Source organism: Emydura macquarii, unplaced genomic scaffold, assembly GCF_026122565.2.
Source record: "Emydura macquarii macquarii isolate MOO-44397 ecotype Brisbane River unplaced genomic scaffold, CSIRO-AGI_Emac_v2 contig_1348, whole genome shotgun sequence".
NCBI classification, from domain to species: Eukaryota; Metazoa; Chordata; order Testudines; family Chelidae; genus Emydura; species Emydura macquarii.
The window spans coordinates 10,814,158-10,833,782 of NW_027131485.1; the positions used below are offsets into that span (position 1 = coordinate 10,814,158).

The 19,625-nt window shown below is 44.5% G+C and overlaps 1 protein-coding gene across 5 annotated transcripts in view; it reads left to right on the forward strand.

Moving 5' to 3' along the window:
- CREBBP (CREB binding protein) overlaps window positions 1-19,625 on the forward strand; it is a 175,012-nt gene that overhangs the window by 73,595 nt on the left and 81,792 nt on the right. For all 5 annotated transcript variants that reach the window (XM_067551124.1, XM_067551125.1, XM_067551126.1 and 2 more), the window contains exons 4-5: window positions 6,814-7,063; window positions 7,692-7,805. In XM_067551124.1, coding sequence (XP_067407225.1) covers window positions 6,814-7,063; window positions 7,692-7,805 — 364 coding nt within the window. The remainder of the gene's footprint in view (window positions 1-6,813; window positions 7,064-7,691; window positions 7,806-19,625) is intronic.

The following is a 19,625-nucleotide window of genomic DNA, read 5'->3' on the forward strand; positions in this document are numbered from 1 at the left end:
GCTCCAGGGTTTAGTGCCGGCCTTCCTGAAGGTGCACCTGGTGGCCATCTCTGCCTTCCACCAGCCGATGGAAGGGAGGTCATTATTTTCCCACCCTATGTCAGTCAGGTTCCTCAAAGGGGTGGGGAGGCTGTACACGCAGGTCCGTGACCCGGTGCCTCCCTGGGATTTGAACCTGGTCCTCACCAGACTAACGGGACCCCCCTTTGAGCCCATGGCCATATGCCAGCTGCTCGTCCTCTCGTGGAAGGTAGCCTTCCTGGTGGCCGTTACATCAGCTAGGAGGGTCTCCAAGATAAGAGCTTTAACCTTGGAGCCCCCCTACACCGTCTTTTATAAAGACAAGGTGTGGTTGAGACCCCACCCAGCCTTCCTGCCTAAGGTGGTCTCCCAGTTCCATTATAACCAGGATATCTTCCTCCCCGTGTTTTTTCCAAAACCGCACGGGTCAGAGGAGGAGCGGAGATGGCACTCGCTGGACGTGAGACGAGCCCTGGCCTACTACATTGAGCAGACATGGCCGTTCTGGAAGTCGACGCAGCTGTTCGTGGCAGTGGCGGAGCAGATGAAAGGCTCACCTGTCTCTGCCCAGCGCATCTCTGCCTGGATCAGGTGCTGCTGTGTGCAGACCAAGGTACCACTTCCAGGAGCTGTTTCAGCACACTCAACCAGAGCCCAGGCCTCATCAGTGGCCTTCCTGGAACGAGTGCCCCTACAGGACATCTGCAAAGCAGCTACCTGGTCATCGGTCCCCACCTTTACATCCCACTATGCCATCGTGCAGCAGGCGAGAGAGGACGCGGGGTTCGGCAGGTCCATTCTGATGAGAGCAGCTCACCGTTGACTCCTACCCACCTCCAAAGTATGGCTAATTAATCACCTATATTGGAATGGATATGAGCAGTAACTCGAAGTAGAAAACGGTTACTTACCAGTAACTGTTGTTCTTCGAGATATGTTGCTATATCCATTCCACACCCACCCTCCGTCCCCGCTGTCGGAGTCGGCAGAAAGAAGGGACTGAGGGCCTGCAGGGTCGGCGGTGCCTCTCATACCGCGGCATGAGCGCGGTACTCCAGGGGGCACCTAGGCCGACCCTACGAGGTCTGCTAAGGGGAAAAAAGTTCCAGGAACCAGTGCACAGGGCGCACACTCACCTATATTGGAATGGATATGAACAACAGTTACTGGTAAGTAATCCTGTTTTTCACTGAAGATATTCCAGAATTCATCTTTCTTTTATGTCACGGACACAAGGAATTACATGGGTTACTCTGAGACAGTATTGCTTTCTGTCAAATCTCCAGTAAACTGGGAATTATCGAGAGGGTGGGGAGTTAGAAGCTTATTTCAAATTTATTTCAATGCTCAGTAACCCCCACTATTGGTTACTAGGAGCATTTAGCAAACAGTTCTGCCCTTAAAAGGACACACTACCAACTTGCATTTTTTTTTAAATATTTTCTTTCGGTGCCCCTAAATATTATGCTCTGCATTTTTTTAATTTATTAAAAATAAAATGGAGAGGGTCTTTGTTCCCTGCTGATATTCGGAAGGGTCCTCTAAGTGGACCTGAGAGCAATGCCACCAAGCGTGCTCAGGCCTGCACCTTCCGTTTCCTTTTCTTTTTGTGCATATTACCCTGCTGCTTCTTCAGTCTGTTGCACTTTCAGCTCTACTTCTGCTGTTACTGAGATTCTGCAGAGTCTGGAGAAGGGTTTTCACACTTAAAGAAACTGTTAAACTGAATTTGCTAAATGCTGTTAAATGCACAAAGCAAACTGAAAAAAGGGTATTTTTCTTTAATTTTGCGGATTATTTATAAAAATATTGCTATGAAATTTTCAACTGGAAATGTGATTTTCAATTTGACAACTTCCCTCTACATCAGTGTTCATTTTTTTTGTAGATCACCTTTAAGGAAAAGTTTATGTACCAAAATAATCAGCTCCTTCCTAAATTTTTCTAGCTGTGTTTGAACACTGCTAAAGAGGCAGCATTGGATTGTGGTGTCACTAAAGGCACAGCTGATTAGAAAGGAGGAGGAGGAGCTTTTAGCATATTATTTTGGAATGCAAAAGTGAAGGGAAACATAGTGGGGGAGAAAAACCCATCAGTTACAACAGTTACCCTAAAATGATTACTGAAAGTTTTGTTGAGCTTTATAAATCAAGTCATGCTTAAGTTCTAAGAAAAGTCAACCAGTTCAGTTCTTTATACTATGTGTTAATCACAAGGCTGCTTCTGAAATAAGTTAGATAACTAGAAACTTGTTTATATTGGTGATAGACTTAGGTGTTTAATAAGGTTCAGTATCTGAGGTGTGACATTGTAACTTCATAAATTGTTTTCATATTTACTACTGCAAAGTTAGATACCATTAAGCACAATAGGACACTAACTGTGCTTGCTGTTATCTTAGTGTTAGTAAGAGATGCCGCCTGCATCCACAGTCTTGACAAAATGCCTGAGAGTAGGTGCATTTTGATCAGTGGATTGTATTTTAAATGAGAATTGGTGTTTTAAAATGCCATAGTAAAACAAAATGCCCTTTTGCACAGATTTTTAGAATTACACTGTGGTATTGGTTGCCTTTATAACATTGAAGCAACATATTTGCTTTGGAAGGTTCAGGCATGGTTTTTGAAATGTTACTGAACTTAATTTGATCCTGTATACACTTGCCATTTAAACTTCACATTGGTTCACCCGATCCCCGTTTTCAGCAATGGGTAAATTTTCTAGTGTAGACTGTTGGTGTGTACCCAGTTGTGCAGTAACTTCATTCTTTGGGTATGCATCATTGTTTGTCAAAAAGGGTTATATTACACCCTTTGGCTTTAACGTTGTACACTGAGTCCCAAAATAGATGTAAGAAATGCTCTTTTCAGTAAACTCTCTATCTGCAGCCCTGCAAGTGTGTGTAAATTCCTAAAACATCCAGAAGTTATGTTTTATGTACATTGTGAAAGTAGACTGTTTGCTGAGAGATTGAATAGTGTCTCTGGTATCATTTTGGCTCTGATAAGGAAAGCACACTATTGAATGCTCTCATGTTTATGCTGTGCAAAACAAATTACTTCTAGTTAGTGCAAATTCCCCTTGACAATAGTTTTTATTAGTATCCTTTTTAAATATATAATTTACTTTGGAAATTGTGGATGTTGGAAATTGCAGACTTGGCCAGTTTCATGTGATATTTTCAGTGCTTGCTGCTTCTTCACAAAGTAAAATTAAAATATCACTACTTGCTTCAATATCCCTCAATGTATTAGGACTAATTTAATCGAACTGCTTGTATAGTTTCTATGGAAACTACAAATTCAGTTATGTTTTATGTTCTTAAACATGATAGTGGTTACTATAGAAACTCACAAAGCCTCTTCATGAGATGCAAATTACTTACTGTTGGTTGATACTAGAAACGTTGCCATTCTTTAGCAGAAATTTTGAGGCACAGATTCCACCCTTGTGCCTTTCAGATACTCTCTAGCAGGAATTTCAAGGAATCCTCACTTCATGCTGTGTCTGAAAGGTAGTGTAAATGGGGAGGAAAGGATATAAATCTCATAAACTTTCAGGTCTTAATCCCATCCAGTTGTCAGAGGAGTGCTCCTTCATCGCTTACTTGTTTCCCCATCACTGGGAAATTTTTGCATTGTCTTAAAAATCATCTGTATATTGGTGTCGTGTTTATAGAAGGGGGCTGGTTACTACCTGCTAGAATCAGGACTCTGTGTATAATGCAATTATGAAGCCATTTGCACAGCTGCATAATTCCTTTTTGAAACTGCAGTTTAACTATATGCTATAGAATCTAAACTCTTCTATGGATAGTAGCTTTCTCAAGATTATCCATCAGAGATACTCCATAGAATTTCTCTCCTTCCTGCCTCTCAAACTCCCTTCCCGATCCCACTTTGGGGACCACTCTCATGTGATTTTTCAACAGAGGGCAGGAATCCCTTTTACACCAAAAGGCAATAGAGCACGTCCCACTTCATTGCCATGGGCAGGGGTTCTACTTCCTGTATTTTCAATTCCCAAAAAAGAAAGAGGGTCGTGACCCACCCTGACTCTCTTTCAAATGATAGGCTCTGCCAACCACTAAGTCTTATCACAGCACCGGGTCAGGTGGAACCAATAACTGGGGCCCTTGTACTCCAGGACATACTCAGACATATGCTACCCAAGAGGATATCTTTCATCTCCAGACCCACAATCTCAGCTACTTTTGGACTTGGTACTTCAGAGGGACATTTTAACCCCAGAAGGCAAAAGAATGTATTCACCTTCTCCAACCATTTGCCAGAGCTTCCTTCCACCAGCACCAGGAGTGCTTCTGATGAAGACAGATCTAGTGTTCTTGTAGCTTGAATCTGATGTCCAGGACGAATCATCACCTCACAGAGAGGTTAGTTCAGACAGGGCTTCAAGAGTTTCCTGGACCCGTCCTCTATGCAAGCAGGATTGCCCTCCAGGGGATTGCAGGTATCTAATGCCTTGCCCCATACCAAACCAGTGTTCAATCCTTCGTACTAGCCCTGTTGGAGTCCTTGGAATCTATATGCACCTCAGCTTGGATCTGTGCACTGTACCAGAAAGTCACATTGTCTCTCTCCTCCTAGGCAACGGCACCTGGCTCTGCAGTAGTATATGGAGAAGGAAGTCAGTGAACCACATCTTCCTTGCCTGATGAGTCAATTGCCCCTTCTTCAGCATTCCCACCTGACGACAATAGGCAATATTAAGAACTGTTGCAGGGGGTGGTGGTAGTACTTCAGATCCCATTAGAAGAAGTTCAAGATATACAGCACAAGCTCTTGGATATCCTGCAGTCTTCTGGACCCAATTGGGTAGTTCTTCCAGTGAATGAGGCCATTAGAGTGATATAACATACACCAGCAACGTATACCTCTACCCGTAAAAGGGCTGAGAAACATTACTTTGTGCCTGCAAAAGGTGCAGAATTCTTGTTCACCCATCCTGCCCCCAGGTCCCTACTAGCACAAGCATCCATAGAAAAATCCAGGCAGCAACACCCTATGGACAAGGGAGTGAAATGCCTGGACCTATTGAGGAGGAAAGTATTCACATCCACCAGCCTCCAGTTTCAGAGTCTCTTAACTTCTAGGCCCTGTTAGCAAAATATGACTTTATGAACTACTTGAAGTTCCTGGAGTTCAAAGACAAGCTCCCCCAGGGGGACACGGCCCAATTCCAAACCCTTGTTAAGGAAGATAGACCCTTTGCAGTGTGCAATAGGATTTTAGCTGAGGATGCAGCTGGTACCACAATAGTAATTTAGTAAGTGTCGTAACTTCACTCTTTGGGGTTCCCCAGGAAGATTCAGAACACCACTGAGGACTTGCCCTTTGATGAAACCCGTTTTTTCAACAAGAAAACAGATAAGTCTTTGTGCTCATTAAAAGACTCCAGGACAGCCCTCCCCTCCCCAGGCATTCATGAGCCCCAAAGAACAGCATTGTAAAGAGGTGTAGAAGTAAAGACCCCTTCCATAGCCTTACTATCACCAATGATAATATGAACCATCACGCAGGCATAAGAGTGTGTAGATGCCAAGGTATGCAGATCCATATACCTCAGTGACAGCCACCCATTAAAGGCTACTTTTGACGGGATGCTGGAGAGTTGCAATCTTATGAGGACATATCCACCTGTTTCTGGAATCCACTTTGGTAGCGATGTAGCATACTTTGCCCTCAATTGAAGGACAATAACAGTGGACATATTGGTACTAAATACCATCCAGTTTGGCTACTCATTCAAGTTTGTTTACCCACCTTCTCCAAAAACATTTTCACGGTCCCTCTTCAGGGACCAATCTTATGAGGAGAACCTTCAGTAGGTGAACTTTCTCCTTGAATGAGGAGCTAAGAGGAAGTGCCACATCAATATCAAGAGAAAGGGTTTTACTTTAGTGTCTGGGTAAACATGGAAAAGTCTATTCTGTCATCCATGCAGCTCCTAGACTTTATAGTGGTGACCCTGGACTCAACTACAGCAAGTTCTTACTTACCTCCCAAACAGTTTCCATGCCACGAACAGTCTGATGAACCAAGGCATTCACAAACCTTGAGCAAGCAGATCTCCAGGTCTGTCTTTCTTTCCTAGGTTATATGGCCTTCTGTATTTGTGTAATGCCATTAGATACTAAGGTCGTCAGTTTGAGAGTAGATACAGGGTGCTGTCCCTGCTGGGAGTGAAGGCACCAAAATTTTAACAGTAGAGGCAGAGATACTTTTCACTATAAAGAAGCAAGCAACAACAGACTTTTCCAGATGGCTAAATCTGTTATCAAGGTAGGAGTAAGCTATGACTTAAAAATGGGTGCCTAAAACTATATTTAGATTTTTAAATAACTTTGTCTAATTTCCAAGTGCTGAGCGCACTGTCATTGAAATCATGATGACCATTTAATAAATTGGTCATATTTTTGGCACCCTTTCACTAAAATCTTGGCCAAAAAGTTCCTAAGAGATCTTTCCTTTTAAAAAAAAATAGTTTTCCTTCCAAGAAGTGAATGCCAAACTTCCTGATAATCAGTGAAGAGAGAGAAATTCATCTCTCAGAACTAAATACTGATATATTTAGGTATTTATGAATGTTGGTTTTAGGTACTTATAGCCTGTTACACCAGAATAGTTTGTGAATGGTATTGATTTTGAGACTACTGTTAACTATATTTATAAGATTACAGTGTCTCCTGTTTTACCTTACACATAATTAAGAACAGCATTAATGTGTGTGTGGAATTTACTTAACACATGAAAACAAAATGTTTTCTCATAGTCTCAGATGCAAACCCAGGTACAGCAGGTGGGAATTGTACCAGCACAGGCAATGACAGCTGGACCAACAGCAGATCCTGAGAAACGCAAACTGATACAGCAACAACTGGTTCTACTGCTTCATGCCCACAAATGTCAGAGACGAGAGCAAGCAAATGGAGAGGTGCGAGCCTGCGCTCTCCCACACTGTCGAACCATGAAGAATGTCCTCAATCACATGACACATTGTCAAGCTGGGAAAGCCTGTCAAGGTAAGAAGAGCAAATTGTCAGAAGGTCAATATAAGAGTTCTTCCCTATTCTCTAATGGGTTTTTCTTTACTGTTTTTGCAAGCTGATAGTGACCATTTTCTCTGGCATAAGCGTTCCTTTCTTTTAAATAGCTGCTATGTCTTTTTGCTTTTTTTCCCTTCAGTCTTGCCACTTGTTACCCCCATTATACAGTTGTCCTTAGAAGAAAGAATAAAGTACTTAATCTTTCAAGATCAATGATCTGCTACTCTTTCAGAAGTAAAATAGTATTTTCACTTCTCCCATCACAGACCAAGCATGTCACGTCTGCAGCATGTTTGATCTCTACTAGCTCAGCATGTGGAAGCCATTAGATTGTTGTTGAACTAGTTTCCTACATGTCAGAGCAGCTGAACTAGTTTTTGGCATGTCAGAGCAGCACACTACTGCATCTTTATTAATGTACTCTCCAGAGAAAGAGGTATTCATTATTTGTTCAAGTCCTGACATTTTGTTTAGTTGTATTTGGGATTTTGGTGATTATAGCACTACTTCGGAAAGAAAATTGGGTGTTACGGAAATGGAATGAGTTTTTCAAAATCCTAAAACCAGACTAAACCTAAATGTTATTGCTTCACTTTTTTGATAGTTGCTCATTGTGCATCTTCACGACAAATCATCTCTCACTGGAAGAATTGTACTCGGCATGATTGTCCTGTGTGCCTCCCTTTGAAAAATGCCAGTGACAAAAGAAACCAGCAGCGTAAGTGATGATTTCTACTTATCAGCTACTGTGCAAGCATTAGAGTAACATATGGGTACGACACACTGAATCACATCTACAGTACTGTGAAGGACTTTGAGTTACAGTGGTTTGATAAATTCACTTGCTGTATATGATATTCTGTTATAAAATACATTTGGGCAATCACCTTTTTGATCGTTTGTATTCAAATTATTACTTGAATACCTGATTCATGAAAAAGGGAAGTTCCAAACCCAGAAACACAACGTCCATTTTGCCAAGACAGGGCAATTTCTAGCAATCATTTTGTATTAAGGCAGATCAGTCAAATTATTATTGGGTCTAGTTGTTATTCCCATAAATTGTGATATTTGTTATGTGCACACAGATGGCACTTAGGAAAGAATCCTACATCTTTCATAACATCAGAAATAATTTCGAGTCTGCTCCTTAGCCACGGGTGCCATTGATCAGTATAGGACAAACAAATTTGCATAAATGGAAACAGGTTTGTGGAGAGGAAAGTCTGATGCATGTGTCTCAGTGATTAGTAGTAAGAATAAGTAAAACTGAATTGTGCTGTACATTTAACCGTAAAGAAAAGGAAAGAATGGCTGAAATTCCCTGTGTTGTTTTGCTTGTGAACACCACCATAATAGCTTAATATTACAGTTAGGTAATATTTATTTTTCAGCTTCTGATCCATTTGTGTTCTTTTGTCCTTGAAGCAGGAAATTATTGAAGTTGCATTGGTAGGTTTTAAAAGACTGCTGGGCAGGATTAAAATGAACTGTGATAGAATATCTAACAGTGTGGGTGTTACAGTCTGACTCTGTTAAATGACATCACATAAAAATAAAGTCTGAAGTCATCAGTGGGAGGTGGTGGGAAATAATTGAGGTACACAGAAGAACTGCAAATTTGAGTAATTGTGTTTTGGGAGAGTTCTACCTAGTTCTTCTTCGAGTACTTACTCATGTTGATTCCAAGTAGGTGTGTGCATGCCGCGTGCACAGTTGTTGGAAGGTTTTCGCCCCAGTGGTACCCGTCTGCTCGATCGGTGTAGGCGCCACCTGGAGTGACGTCTCCATGGCTCTGTATATAGGGACCTGCCGCCTCTCCAGTTCCTTCTTACCACTCGTAATGGTTGTTGGAGCTTTGGTCGTCTTGTTTTTGCAAGCTTTCTCCGTTGTCCTTAGCGGTTCCTGTAAATAGTTAGAAAGCTAGAGTTAGTCAGTTGTTGTAGTTATATAGCTATAGATAAGTGTTGAGTAATGGTAAGAGATTTCCCCGTTTCTGGGACTCCCCTACCTGGGGCCCTGAGGTATGCCTCAGGCCCAAGGCTTCAAGCCCTGCAGATCCTGTCACAAGTCTATGTCGAAAGGTGACCCGCACAACTCTTGCTTGAAGTATTTGGGAGAGTCGCACCAAACAAATAGTTGCAGGATCTGTAAAGGTTTTCGCCTGAGGAGCCGTAAGGAGAGGAGTGTGCACCTAAAGCAGATCCTCATGGAGGATGCTCTTTAGCCACAACCCCCGGACCCGGTGTCGGTGCACAGTGCCCCGGCATCAGTTAGAGGCCCAGAGCCAAAGAAGTCCTCAGTGCAGAGGGCGGTGGCAAAGACTTCAGCACCAATCCCATTTGCTGGTGCCCCATAAGAAGCACAGGGTAGACAGTGGGCGGTTGTCTATGGTGCGGCCCATGGACGAGGGCACTGGCCCATCACACCCACAAGCGTGTTTGGCGCCAGGTCCCAGGGACCATCAGCGGCGGCTCTGCAGCGAGCGCCTATGAGCCCAGTGAGCGTGGGTTCCCCAGCGAAGGAGTGCGAGGTGGAAGAGTTGGACCTCCCCTACACACTGGATACATTGGAGGCGGTGTGGAACCTGATTGTCGTGATAGCACAGCAGTCCCCCATCTCGGGAGTGAAGATGACAGATCAAAGACCTCTGGCACCCCTAGCCACGGCACCGACTAGAGGCAAGCCACCAATGATGTTGCACAGGTCGCCTTCGCCTAGGCATTGGTCACCGTCTCCTAGGCAGCGATCACTATTGCCCCGGCACCGATTGTCCCTACAACACTGATTGCCTTCTCTGCGACACCGGCACCAATCAACCTCCCTGCGATACTGATCGCCTTTGCCTTGGCACCTGTCAGCCACATCTCAGCACCAGGCACCATCACCTCAGTGCCGATCGCCCTTGCCTTGGCACCGGTCACCTCGGCACTGATCGCCTGTACCGCAGCACCACTCAAAGGCTACAGCTACCACAGCACACCGTGGTCCCCGAGGTCAGAGTTGAGGTCATCGGACTCAAAGGTAGACTACGGTACCTCGAAGAGACACAGATCGGAGGGACGATGCTATAAGGTGGGTAGAGAACAAGCACGCCCAGCTGGACCTTGGCCTATGCAGTGGCAGGCGCCTCAGCAATGGCCCTTCTGTACCCCGTGGGCATATTATCCAAGCCTGAGAGTCCCAGCCCAGGGGACCCTATTCGATCACCTCAGAGAGCCATGCAGCTGGCACCCTGGAATGCAGCTCCATGCTGCACAGCACTGAAGCCAGTCGGCGCAGAAAGGCGGTTCCACCAAGGATAGTTGGTGCGGCACGTGGTGCCGAAGAGAATGTAGATCCGGGTACTGAGGTGGCACCCGACGTCTGTAGGGAGGTCCCAATGGGCCAGGACATTCCTGAGGTAGAGGGGGGGCCCAGGGCTTTGTCGTCTTCCTTCCCTGACGAAACGGTAGCGGGGACATCGACCACTGCGCTACCCATGGACAGTAGGGCTTACCAGGAGCTCTTGAGAAGTGTGACCCAAAACCTGGGTCTGCAGGCAGAGGAGGTTCATGAGTCCATAGACCCAATGGTGGATATTTTGGCTTCGGAAGGCCCCTCGAGGGTAGCACTGCCTTTGATTAAAACGGTGCAGTCCATGACAAAGACAGTGTGACAGACACTGGTCTCTATCCCGCCTACAGCAAAAGGAATAGAGAGGAAATATTTCGCCCCTTCCAAAGGGTCTGAGTACCTCTTTACCCACCCTCAGCCTAGTTTGCTCATCTTGTCTGCAGTGAATGAAAAGGAAAGGCAGGGGCAGTAGGGCCTGACACCAAAGGCAAAGGAGCTTAAGAGACTGGACCTGTTCGGGAGGAAGGTCTACTCCACTGGGGGCCTGCAGCTGAGAATCGCCAACCAACAGACAGTCCTCGCAGACTTGAACTTGTGGGACATGATGGTGAAGTTTAAAGACCGCCTTCTGGCCAAGTCCAAAACAGAGTTTGGAGCCTGGGTGGAGGAGGGAAAAGCTGTAGCCAGGACATCATTACAAGCTGCACTAGAGGCAGCAGACTCCACAGCAAGGACTATGGCTTCGGGATTGGCCATGAGAAGAAGTTCCTGGCTGCAGGTGTCAGGCCCCCCACCTGAGGTCCAGTCCACCATCCAGGACCTTCCCTTTGAAGGAGCGGGGCTGTTTTCAGGGCAAATGGACTCCAAGCTCCACAACCTCAAGGACTCTAAGGTGACTCTGAAATCCCTGGGGCTGCTACGCCCTCCATGCAGAGGAAGCACTTTAAGCCCCAGTCTGGGCAGAGGTTTTATCCTCAGCATCCTTGGCAGGATTTCTCCAGGAGAAGGGGCAGGAGTAATAGGCGCAGGACGCTTCAGCCACCCAAAAGCAAAAGCACAGGGAAGCAGCCACCAGGTCCAAAACAAAACTTTGGAAGGTGTGCACAAGGGCAACACTCCAGGGCAGTTACCAGATCCTGCCCCCCCTCCCGCCTCCACCCTTTCCTCAACAGATTATCCCATTTCTACTATGCCTGGGCACGAATAACATCAGACAGAGGGGTGTTGCGCATGGTAGAAATGGGATACTCCCTCCAATTTTGTTCTACCCTACCTTACCACCCCCCTTCCCAGTCCCTCTTCAGGGACCCCTCTCACGAGCAACTTCTCACAGGAGAGGTGCAGGAACTGCTTTGCACTATAGCAGTAGAAGAGGTCCCTCAGGAGCTAAGGGAAAAGGGATTTTACTCCAGTTATTTCCTAATCCCGAAGGCGAAAGGCGGGCTCAGGACTATTCTTGATCTGCGGAATCTCAACAAGTTCATAAGAGAGCTGAAATTCTGCATGGTCTCCCTAGCGTCGATCATTCCCTCTCTGGATCCATGAGACTGGTATGCCACCCTCAACCTAAAAGATGCTTACTTCCATATCTCAGTAGGAGATATCCCACAGGAGGTTTCTCAGGTTCATAGGAGGACACAACCACTACCAGTTCGCTGTCTTCCCGTTCAGCCTATCGGCGGCTTCCAGAGTCTTTACCAAGTACATAGCCGTGGTCGCTGCATTCCTGAGGGGAGACAGTGTCCAGGTATACCCATGTCTGGACGATTGTCTAGTCAAGGGCTGCTCCTGGGAGCAGGTGGAAACACACGTTGCTCTAATACGGGTGATATTCCTCAACTTTGGTCTGCAGCTAAATGTGAACAAGTCAACTCTAGTGCCCACGCAAAAAATTGAATTTATAGGGGCAGTCCTGGATTCAGTTCACATCACAGCTCTCATAGTTTCCAGACTATGGACTCCATGAAAGGGACCTTCAGCAGCTTTCCTACTATGACAGTTTGAAGTCACCTGACGCTTCCAGGCCACATGGCCTCCTGCACATATGTGGTCCAGCACACAAGGCTGCGACTCAGACCTCTCCAGTTGTGGCTGGCATCGGTTTACTGACCCCACAGAAACAATGTGGACACAATGGTCCCTCCTACTATAGATTGTAGAGTCCCTTCAGTGGTGGCTCAACCCCTATCATGTGTGCCACCACGGGGTCCCATTTGCCAGGCCGCAACCATCGCTGGTGCTGGTGATGGATGCTTCAGCCTCGGTGGGGAGCATATCTTGGCGAACAGAGGGCCCAAGGCCTTTGGTCCCCAGAGCAGCTGTCGCTCTACATAAGTGTCAGAGAGCTACGGGCGGTCAGATTGGCCTGGCAGGCGATCAGATTGGCCTGGCAGGCAAGGCGGTGTCAGTATTGACAGACAACAACACAGCGATGTTCTGTATGAACAGACAGGGAGAGCATGTTCCTCTCCCCTATTCCAGGAAGCCATCAAACTCTGGGTCTTTTGCATTGCCCGCTCCATAAACTTGGAAGCGTGCTACGTCCCCAGTGCCCAGAACGAGCTGGTGGACCATCTCAACTGTTCCTTTAACAACCGCGAGTGGTCTCTCCGCATGGATAACTTGAAGACTGTTTTCCTGAAGTGGGGGTTTCCCCAAGTGGACCTATTCACAACGCAGTCCAACAGGAAGTGCCACCAGTTTTGCTCCTACCGGGGGCACAGCCCGGGTTCCATGGCAGATGCATTCCTCCTTCCTTGGATGCACCACCTGCTCTATGCGTTCCCGCCATTTCCTCTTGTCCACAAGGTCCTCCTGAAGATCAGGAGAGATGGGGCCTCAGTTATTCTTATAGCCCTAGCGTGGCCGAGGCAACACTGGTACACAGCGCTGCTGCAGCTGTCCGTAGACACCCCAATCACACTGCTGCTGGTTCCGGACCTGTTCACGCAGAACCATGGTCGTCTGTGTACCTCCAGCCTAGAGTCGCTTCATCTCACAGCATGGAAGCTGCGTGGTTGAACCCAAGGGACGCATAGTGCTCGGAGCAGATGCAGGAGATTCTCCTCGGTAGTAAGAAGTCATCCACCAGAGCAGTGTACATGGCTAACTGGAAGAGGTTCTCGGTATGGTTGGTACATAAGGGCACACCTCCAATGCAGGCTCCACTGCCTCTTATACTGGACTACTTACTGCACCTAAAACAGTTATGTTTGACAGTTGCATCTGTGAAGGACCATTTGGTGGCTATTTCCGTCTTCCATTCGGGAGAAAGGGGTCATTTAATATTTGCCAACCCTATGGTGTCCCGTTTCCTCAAAGGCTTAGTAAGACTTTACCCTCCAGCACGCTGTACAATCCCAGCATGGGACCTTAACCTGGTACTCAGTAAGTTGATGGGCCCCCCTTTCGAGCCCCTAGCTTCGTGTTCTCTATTGTACCTGTTGTGGAAGGTAGCCTTCCTCATTGTTATCACCTCAGCAAGGAGGGTGTCTGAACTCAAGGCATTAACCTCAGAACCCCTGTATACAGTATTTCATAAGGGCAAGGTGCAGCTGTGCCCACACCTGGCTTTCCTGCACAAAGTGGTCTCTCAATTTCACATTAGCCAGTAGATTTTCTTGCCAGTGTTCATTCTAAAGCCGCATGCCAGCAGCAGGGAACGTAGTCTCCATTCCTTGGATGTCAGATGGGCGCTGGCTTTTTATATAGAGAGAACTAAGTCCTTTCATAAATGGAATCAGCTCTTCATCGCTGTAGCAGAGAGGATGAAAGGTCTACCAGTATCCTCTGAAGATTTCATCCTGGATTACTTCGTGTATAAAGGCATGTTACGAGCTAGCCAAGGTGCCAGCCCCGGTCCTCATGGCACATTCCTTGATGGTTCAGGCCTCGTCAGCGGCGTTCCTGGCTCACATTCCCACACAGGAAATATGTAGGGCTGCAACCTGGTCTACACACACATTTACTTTGCATTATACCATTACCCAACATGCCAGGGACATTGCGGCATTTGGTAGAGCAGTGCTCCAGTCGGCAATCTCGTGAGCTCTGACCTTTCCTTCGTTGGTCTGCTTGGAAATCACCTGCTTGGAATTGCCATGAGCAAGCACTTGAAGAAGAAAAAATGGTTACTTGTTCTTCAAGATGCGTTGCTCATGTCCATTCTAAGACCGACCCGCCTACCCCCTTGTCGGAGTTGATCGTCAAGAAGTAACTGGAGAGGCGGTGGGTCGGTGAGCCCTATATACAGTGCCATGGAAGCACCACTTCAGCGGGCGCCTACACCAACCCAACGGGTACTGCTGGGGGGGAACCTTCCTACAGCTGTGCACGCACACCTGTTTGGAATGGACATGAGCAACACATCTTGAAGAACAACAGTTACGGAAGGTAAGTAACCGTTTTTTCTGGCATAGGCTGAGACTGCAAGGAAAGTGAGGCAAGCTAAAAAGCCATGGAAGAAAGAGGTGGAAGAGCTTCACCTAAGTCAAAGGAAGTTAAAACTGGAAAGAAGAACCAAAAGAGTGATTCTCTTATGGTTAGGTTAGCTTAGAGTAAAAAATTCCTGTGCAAGTTGCTCAAATTTGGAACATTTTGATAAATTAAACAGTAATAAGTCACCAGGATCAGATGGTATTCACTCGAGTTCTGAAGTAATTCAAATATGAAATTGCAGAATTACTAACTGTGGTATGTAACCTATCACTTAAATCAGCCTCTATACCAGATAACGAGGATAACTAATGTGACCCATTTTTTAAAAAGGCTCCAAAGGCAGTCCTGGCAATTACATGCTGGTAAGCCTAACTTCAATACCTGGCAAATTGGTTGAAACTATAGTAAAGAACAGAATTATCAGACACATAGATGAATATAATTTGTTGGGAAGCGTCAACATGGCTTTTGTAAAGGGAAATTATGCCTTACCAATTTATTACAATTTTTTGAGGGGGTCAACAGACTTATGGACAAGGGTGATTCAATGGATATAGTGTACTTGGTCTTTCAGAAAGCCTTTGACACAAGGTGCCTTACCAAAGTCTCGTAAACAAAGTAAGCAGTCATGGGATAACAGGGAAGGTCCTCTCATGGATCAATAACTGATAAGAAAACAAAAACAAAAAACCCCAGGGAACAAAGGGGTAGGAATAAATGGTCCGTTTTCAGAATGGAAAGAGGTAAATAGAAGTGTCTCTCAGGGATCTGTACTGGAGCCAGTTCCGTTTAACATGTTCATAAATGATCTGGAAAAGGGGTAAACAGTGAGGTGACATTTGCAGATGATACAAAATTCCTCAAGATGGTTAAGTCCGAAGCAGACTGCGAAGAGTTACAAGCATAACTGGGTGAACTGAGCAACAAAATGACTGATGAAATTCAATGTTAATAAATGTAAAGTAATCCCCATTGGAAAACATAATCCTAACTCTGCATACAAAATGATGGAATCTAAATTAGATGTTATCACTCAAGAAAGAGATCTTAGTCATTGTAGAAAGTTCCCTGAAAACATCCGCTCAATGTACAGTAGCAGTTAAACAAGGACAGAAAATATCATAATGCCACTATATAAATCCATGGTACACCCACAACTTGAATACTACGTGCAGTTCTGGTCGACTCATCTCAAAGATATATTAGAATTGGAAAAGGTACAGAGAAGGGCAACAAAAATGATTGGGGGTATAGAACAGCTTCCTTATGAAGAGAATTTAAAAAGACTGGGACATTTCAGCTTGTAAAAGAGACAACTAAGGGGGGATATGGTAGAGGTCTATAAAATCGTGAATAAGTAATTATAATAATAATTACTTATCCCTTCACACAATACAAGAAGCAGGGGTTACCCAATGAAATTTATAGGCAGCAGGTTTAAAAGAAACAAAAGGAAGTACTTTTTCATACAATGATCAGTCAACCCGTGGAACTCGTTGCCAGGGGACAATGTAAAGGCCAAAACTATAATAGGGTTCAGAAAAGAATTAGATAAGTTCATGGAGGATTGGTCCTTTGATGTCTGTTAGCCAAGATGGTCTGAGATGCAATCCACTGCTCTGGGTGTCCTTAGCCACTGACTGCCAGAAGCTGGGAATGGATGACAGCAGATGGATCACTCAATAATTGCCTGTTCTGTTCATTCCCTCTGAAGCACCTGGTATTGGCCACTGTTGGAAGACTGGATACTGGGTGGGATGCACGAATGGTCTGACCCAGTATGGCCATTCTTATGAATAGATAACAATATAAATGAATGAGTTTGAGAAATATAATTAGCCCTTATATGCTGGCTTTTTCTTTTTCTCCCTGGTCAGTAAAATACCTTTTCTCTTTTAGGCATTGCTAATTGCTAGTGATTAATTTCTGTGATTACTGATATTTGAGACATTTATTGATACATTAGTTTTAATTTAAAAAAATAGCAGCTTCTATGTCAGATGTTGAGTTTCTGTGAGAAATCCATTCAATGCATTTGCTAACTACAGATTTTCTATCAGTCATAATGCAGGTATTATCATTGTGATCTTATAATTTAAGTCACTGCAGAAGACTTGGCTATGCATTGTTCTTATGTTCATTGTTTTGTCACTTGTGTGATTTATCAAACCAGTGAAAGCACTTGAATAAAAATAAATGTTATGTAAAAAGCAGTCTTAGTTATTATATCTCTGAGCAAGACATGTTTTGGCTTGGATGCAACAGAAAGATGGAGGGTAAATGCTATCTTTTCTTGGAGGGAGAAGGCAATGCAAATCTCAAATCCTACCTTTTCAGTTGGTTCATAATTCAGCAGTATTCACCATTAGCACTTACTGCCTAGCAGTGCACTGATGTGCGCAAAATTATTTCATCTGAAATGCATGTATGCCTTCTCTTGTCTTGTACTAAGCTAAAAAAAAAATTTAGTCTGTAAACATTTACATTTTATTTTTTAGATTTAGAACACAAAGGCATGCCTGTCTCACCCTTTAGGCCCTCTTAACATAATATTAAAATTCAGTTATATTAATGGGGAGTATCTGAAAATTGGTACATTAGCAACATGATACATGAGAATGTAAATAAACATTGGTGTGCTGGTTCACAACATCCCAAATTAAATTATGATTGCCTTTAGATGTGATTGATTGTAACATCTACAGTAATTGTTAAAAATGTCCATGGCAGAAAATGATGGAAAAATCTGAGAAAGAAAGGAATGGAAAGAGTGGTAACATTCACTTCTTCATCAAGTTGTGATGCAAACAGCATAATCTTTCAGGAGAGCCAGCTGGTGATCCATGAGAGCACTAGATAGAATATGTAGCTCTGTCCCATTGCCTGTTTTAAAATTTAAACTTTGAATTCTTTGCATCCGTGTTGCTTTTATGTAGCTCCACCCTCTGAGTTGTTGTCTGTGCTTCCCAATGTTTCTAACGCTTTCCAAATCTTGGAGCATGATGGATCAGTCACACCTCACTGTATCTGGAACACTTCAAACTCCCTTTGAGTTCTAGAGGGACTTTCTGAAGCAGAAGCACTATATACAAATGCATCTTGGTCCTCAGACTTATCTTTTTAAGATGGGGGAAAGAGCACAGAATTCTGGAAGGTCTGGTGTATGCTTTCTCCCTGTAATAATCACATTTACCAATCCCCAAGTTTCAAAAATCTTCTTATACCCTGTAGTAACATATGTTCTAGCCAGACACTTTTCCATTTCATTAACCTTTCTCACTCCTGGGACAAATGTGTCTACCTAGCCTCTACCCTCAATTGCGAAGACCTTCAAGATCCAGTGTAGCAAATTTTCTAAAATCTTTACTCTTGTGCACATGTAAACCCTTTCATTTCTTTAACCTTCTGCTTTATGGCAAAAATTCAGTGTCTCACATGTTTATCAAAGGAATGACATTGAGTTATGTCTTTTTGTGGCTATCTTCCTGAAGTCTGAGTGTTTGGATTTTCTACAAGGAATGTATGAATCTGTTCTCAACTACATCCTTGTTATAAAATGTAATCTTACAAACTCTTTATTATTGGAGGGTTGGTAGCACCACTTATTATTAAAGTGGTCTGACACTTCCTCTGGTAAGACCCTGTTTTCAGTTGCTTATGCTTTGCAAAACTTTACCCATATCCAGGTGTCTGCCTTAGTCTGAACTTCTTTGGAAATTTTCAGATAAAATGGTTCAGGGATTTCCAAGAGTGAGGCATGGGGAAAATGCATTGCTGTGCCCATGTTTAAAAAAAAAATTATATATATAAAAAGATAGATAGAGAGAGGGAGGCGGTGAGGGAAGGGCTTTTGGACAGGTCTGGTGCCCCCATGCTTTGAAGTAGGGACTTAATTTGGGAAGGGGCTGTCCGGGAGGTGACATCTGCTGTCCCTATGCAAATCTACCCACATTAGGCCTAGTTACGAAACTATGAAAATTGCAGTTCACAACGTCTCCTATGCTACCTGTATGCTAGTGTTCCATTGCCTCGGGGCATATAAAGGGGCATAACCCCAACTGCCATTCTCTTCCTCTTGAGCATCATTAGCAGCAATTTGGAAATGATGTTGTCCATTGTTTCACTGTTAGTCCTTTTCTTTTCTTCCCTTTGGGAAAGCTTTGCTTTTTCAGTGAAAATGGTCATTATTAAAAACAGTGTTAGAGTTTTCCTTTGTTGGGTGTTTAATTTTCTCTAGGGCTCCATTGAATCCATTTGAAAGGAAAGTGAAGAACACTGTCAGATACCCAGTGGTTCTCAACCGGGGTCATGTACCCATAGAGGAATGCAGAGATCTTCTGGGGGACAACTAACAGAAGTTTTCAGATCACAGGTCCTGGTTCTCATGGGGGACTTCAATCCCCCTGACATCTGCAGGAAGAGCAGTACACAAACAATCCAGGAAGTCTTTGGAGTGTGTTGGGGACAACTTCCTGGTGCAAGTACTGGAGGAACCAACGAGGGGTTGTGCTTCTCTTGACCTGCTGCTCACAAATAGGGAAGAATTGGTTGGGGAAGCAGAAGTGGATGGCAACCTGGGCAGCAGTGACCATGAGATGGTCAAGTTCAGGATCCTGACAAAAGGAAGAAAGGAGAGCAGCAGAATACGGATCCTGGACTTCACAAAAGCAGATTTTGACTCCCTGAGGAGTCTAATATGAGGGAGAAAGGAGTCCAGGAAAGGTGGCTGTATATTAAAGAAGCCTTATTGATAGCACAGGAACAA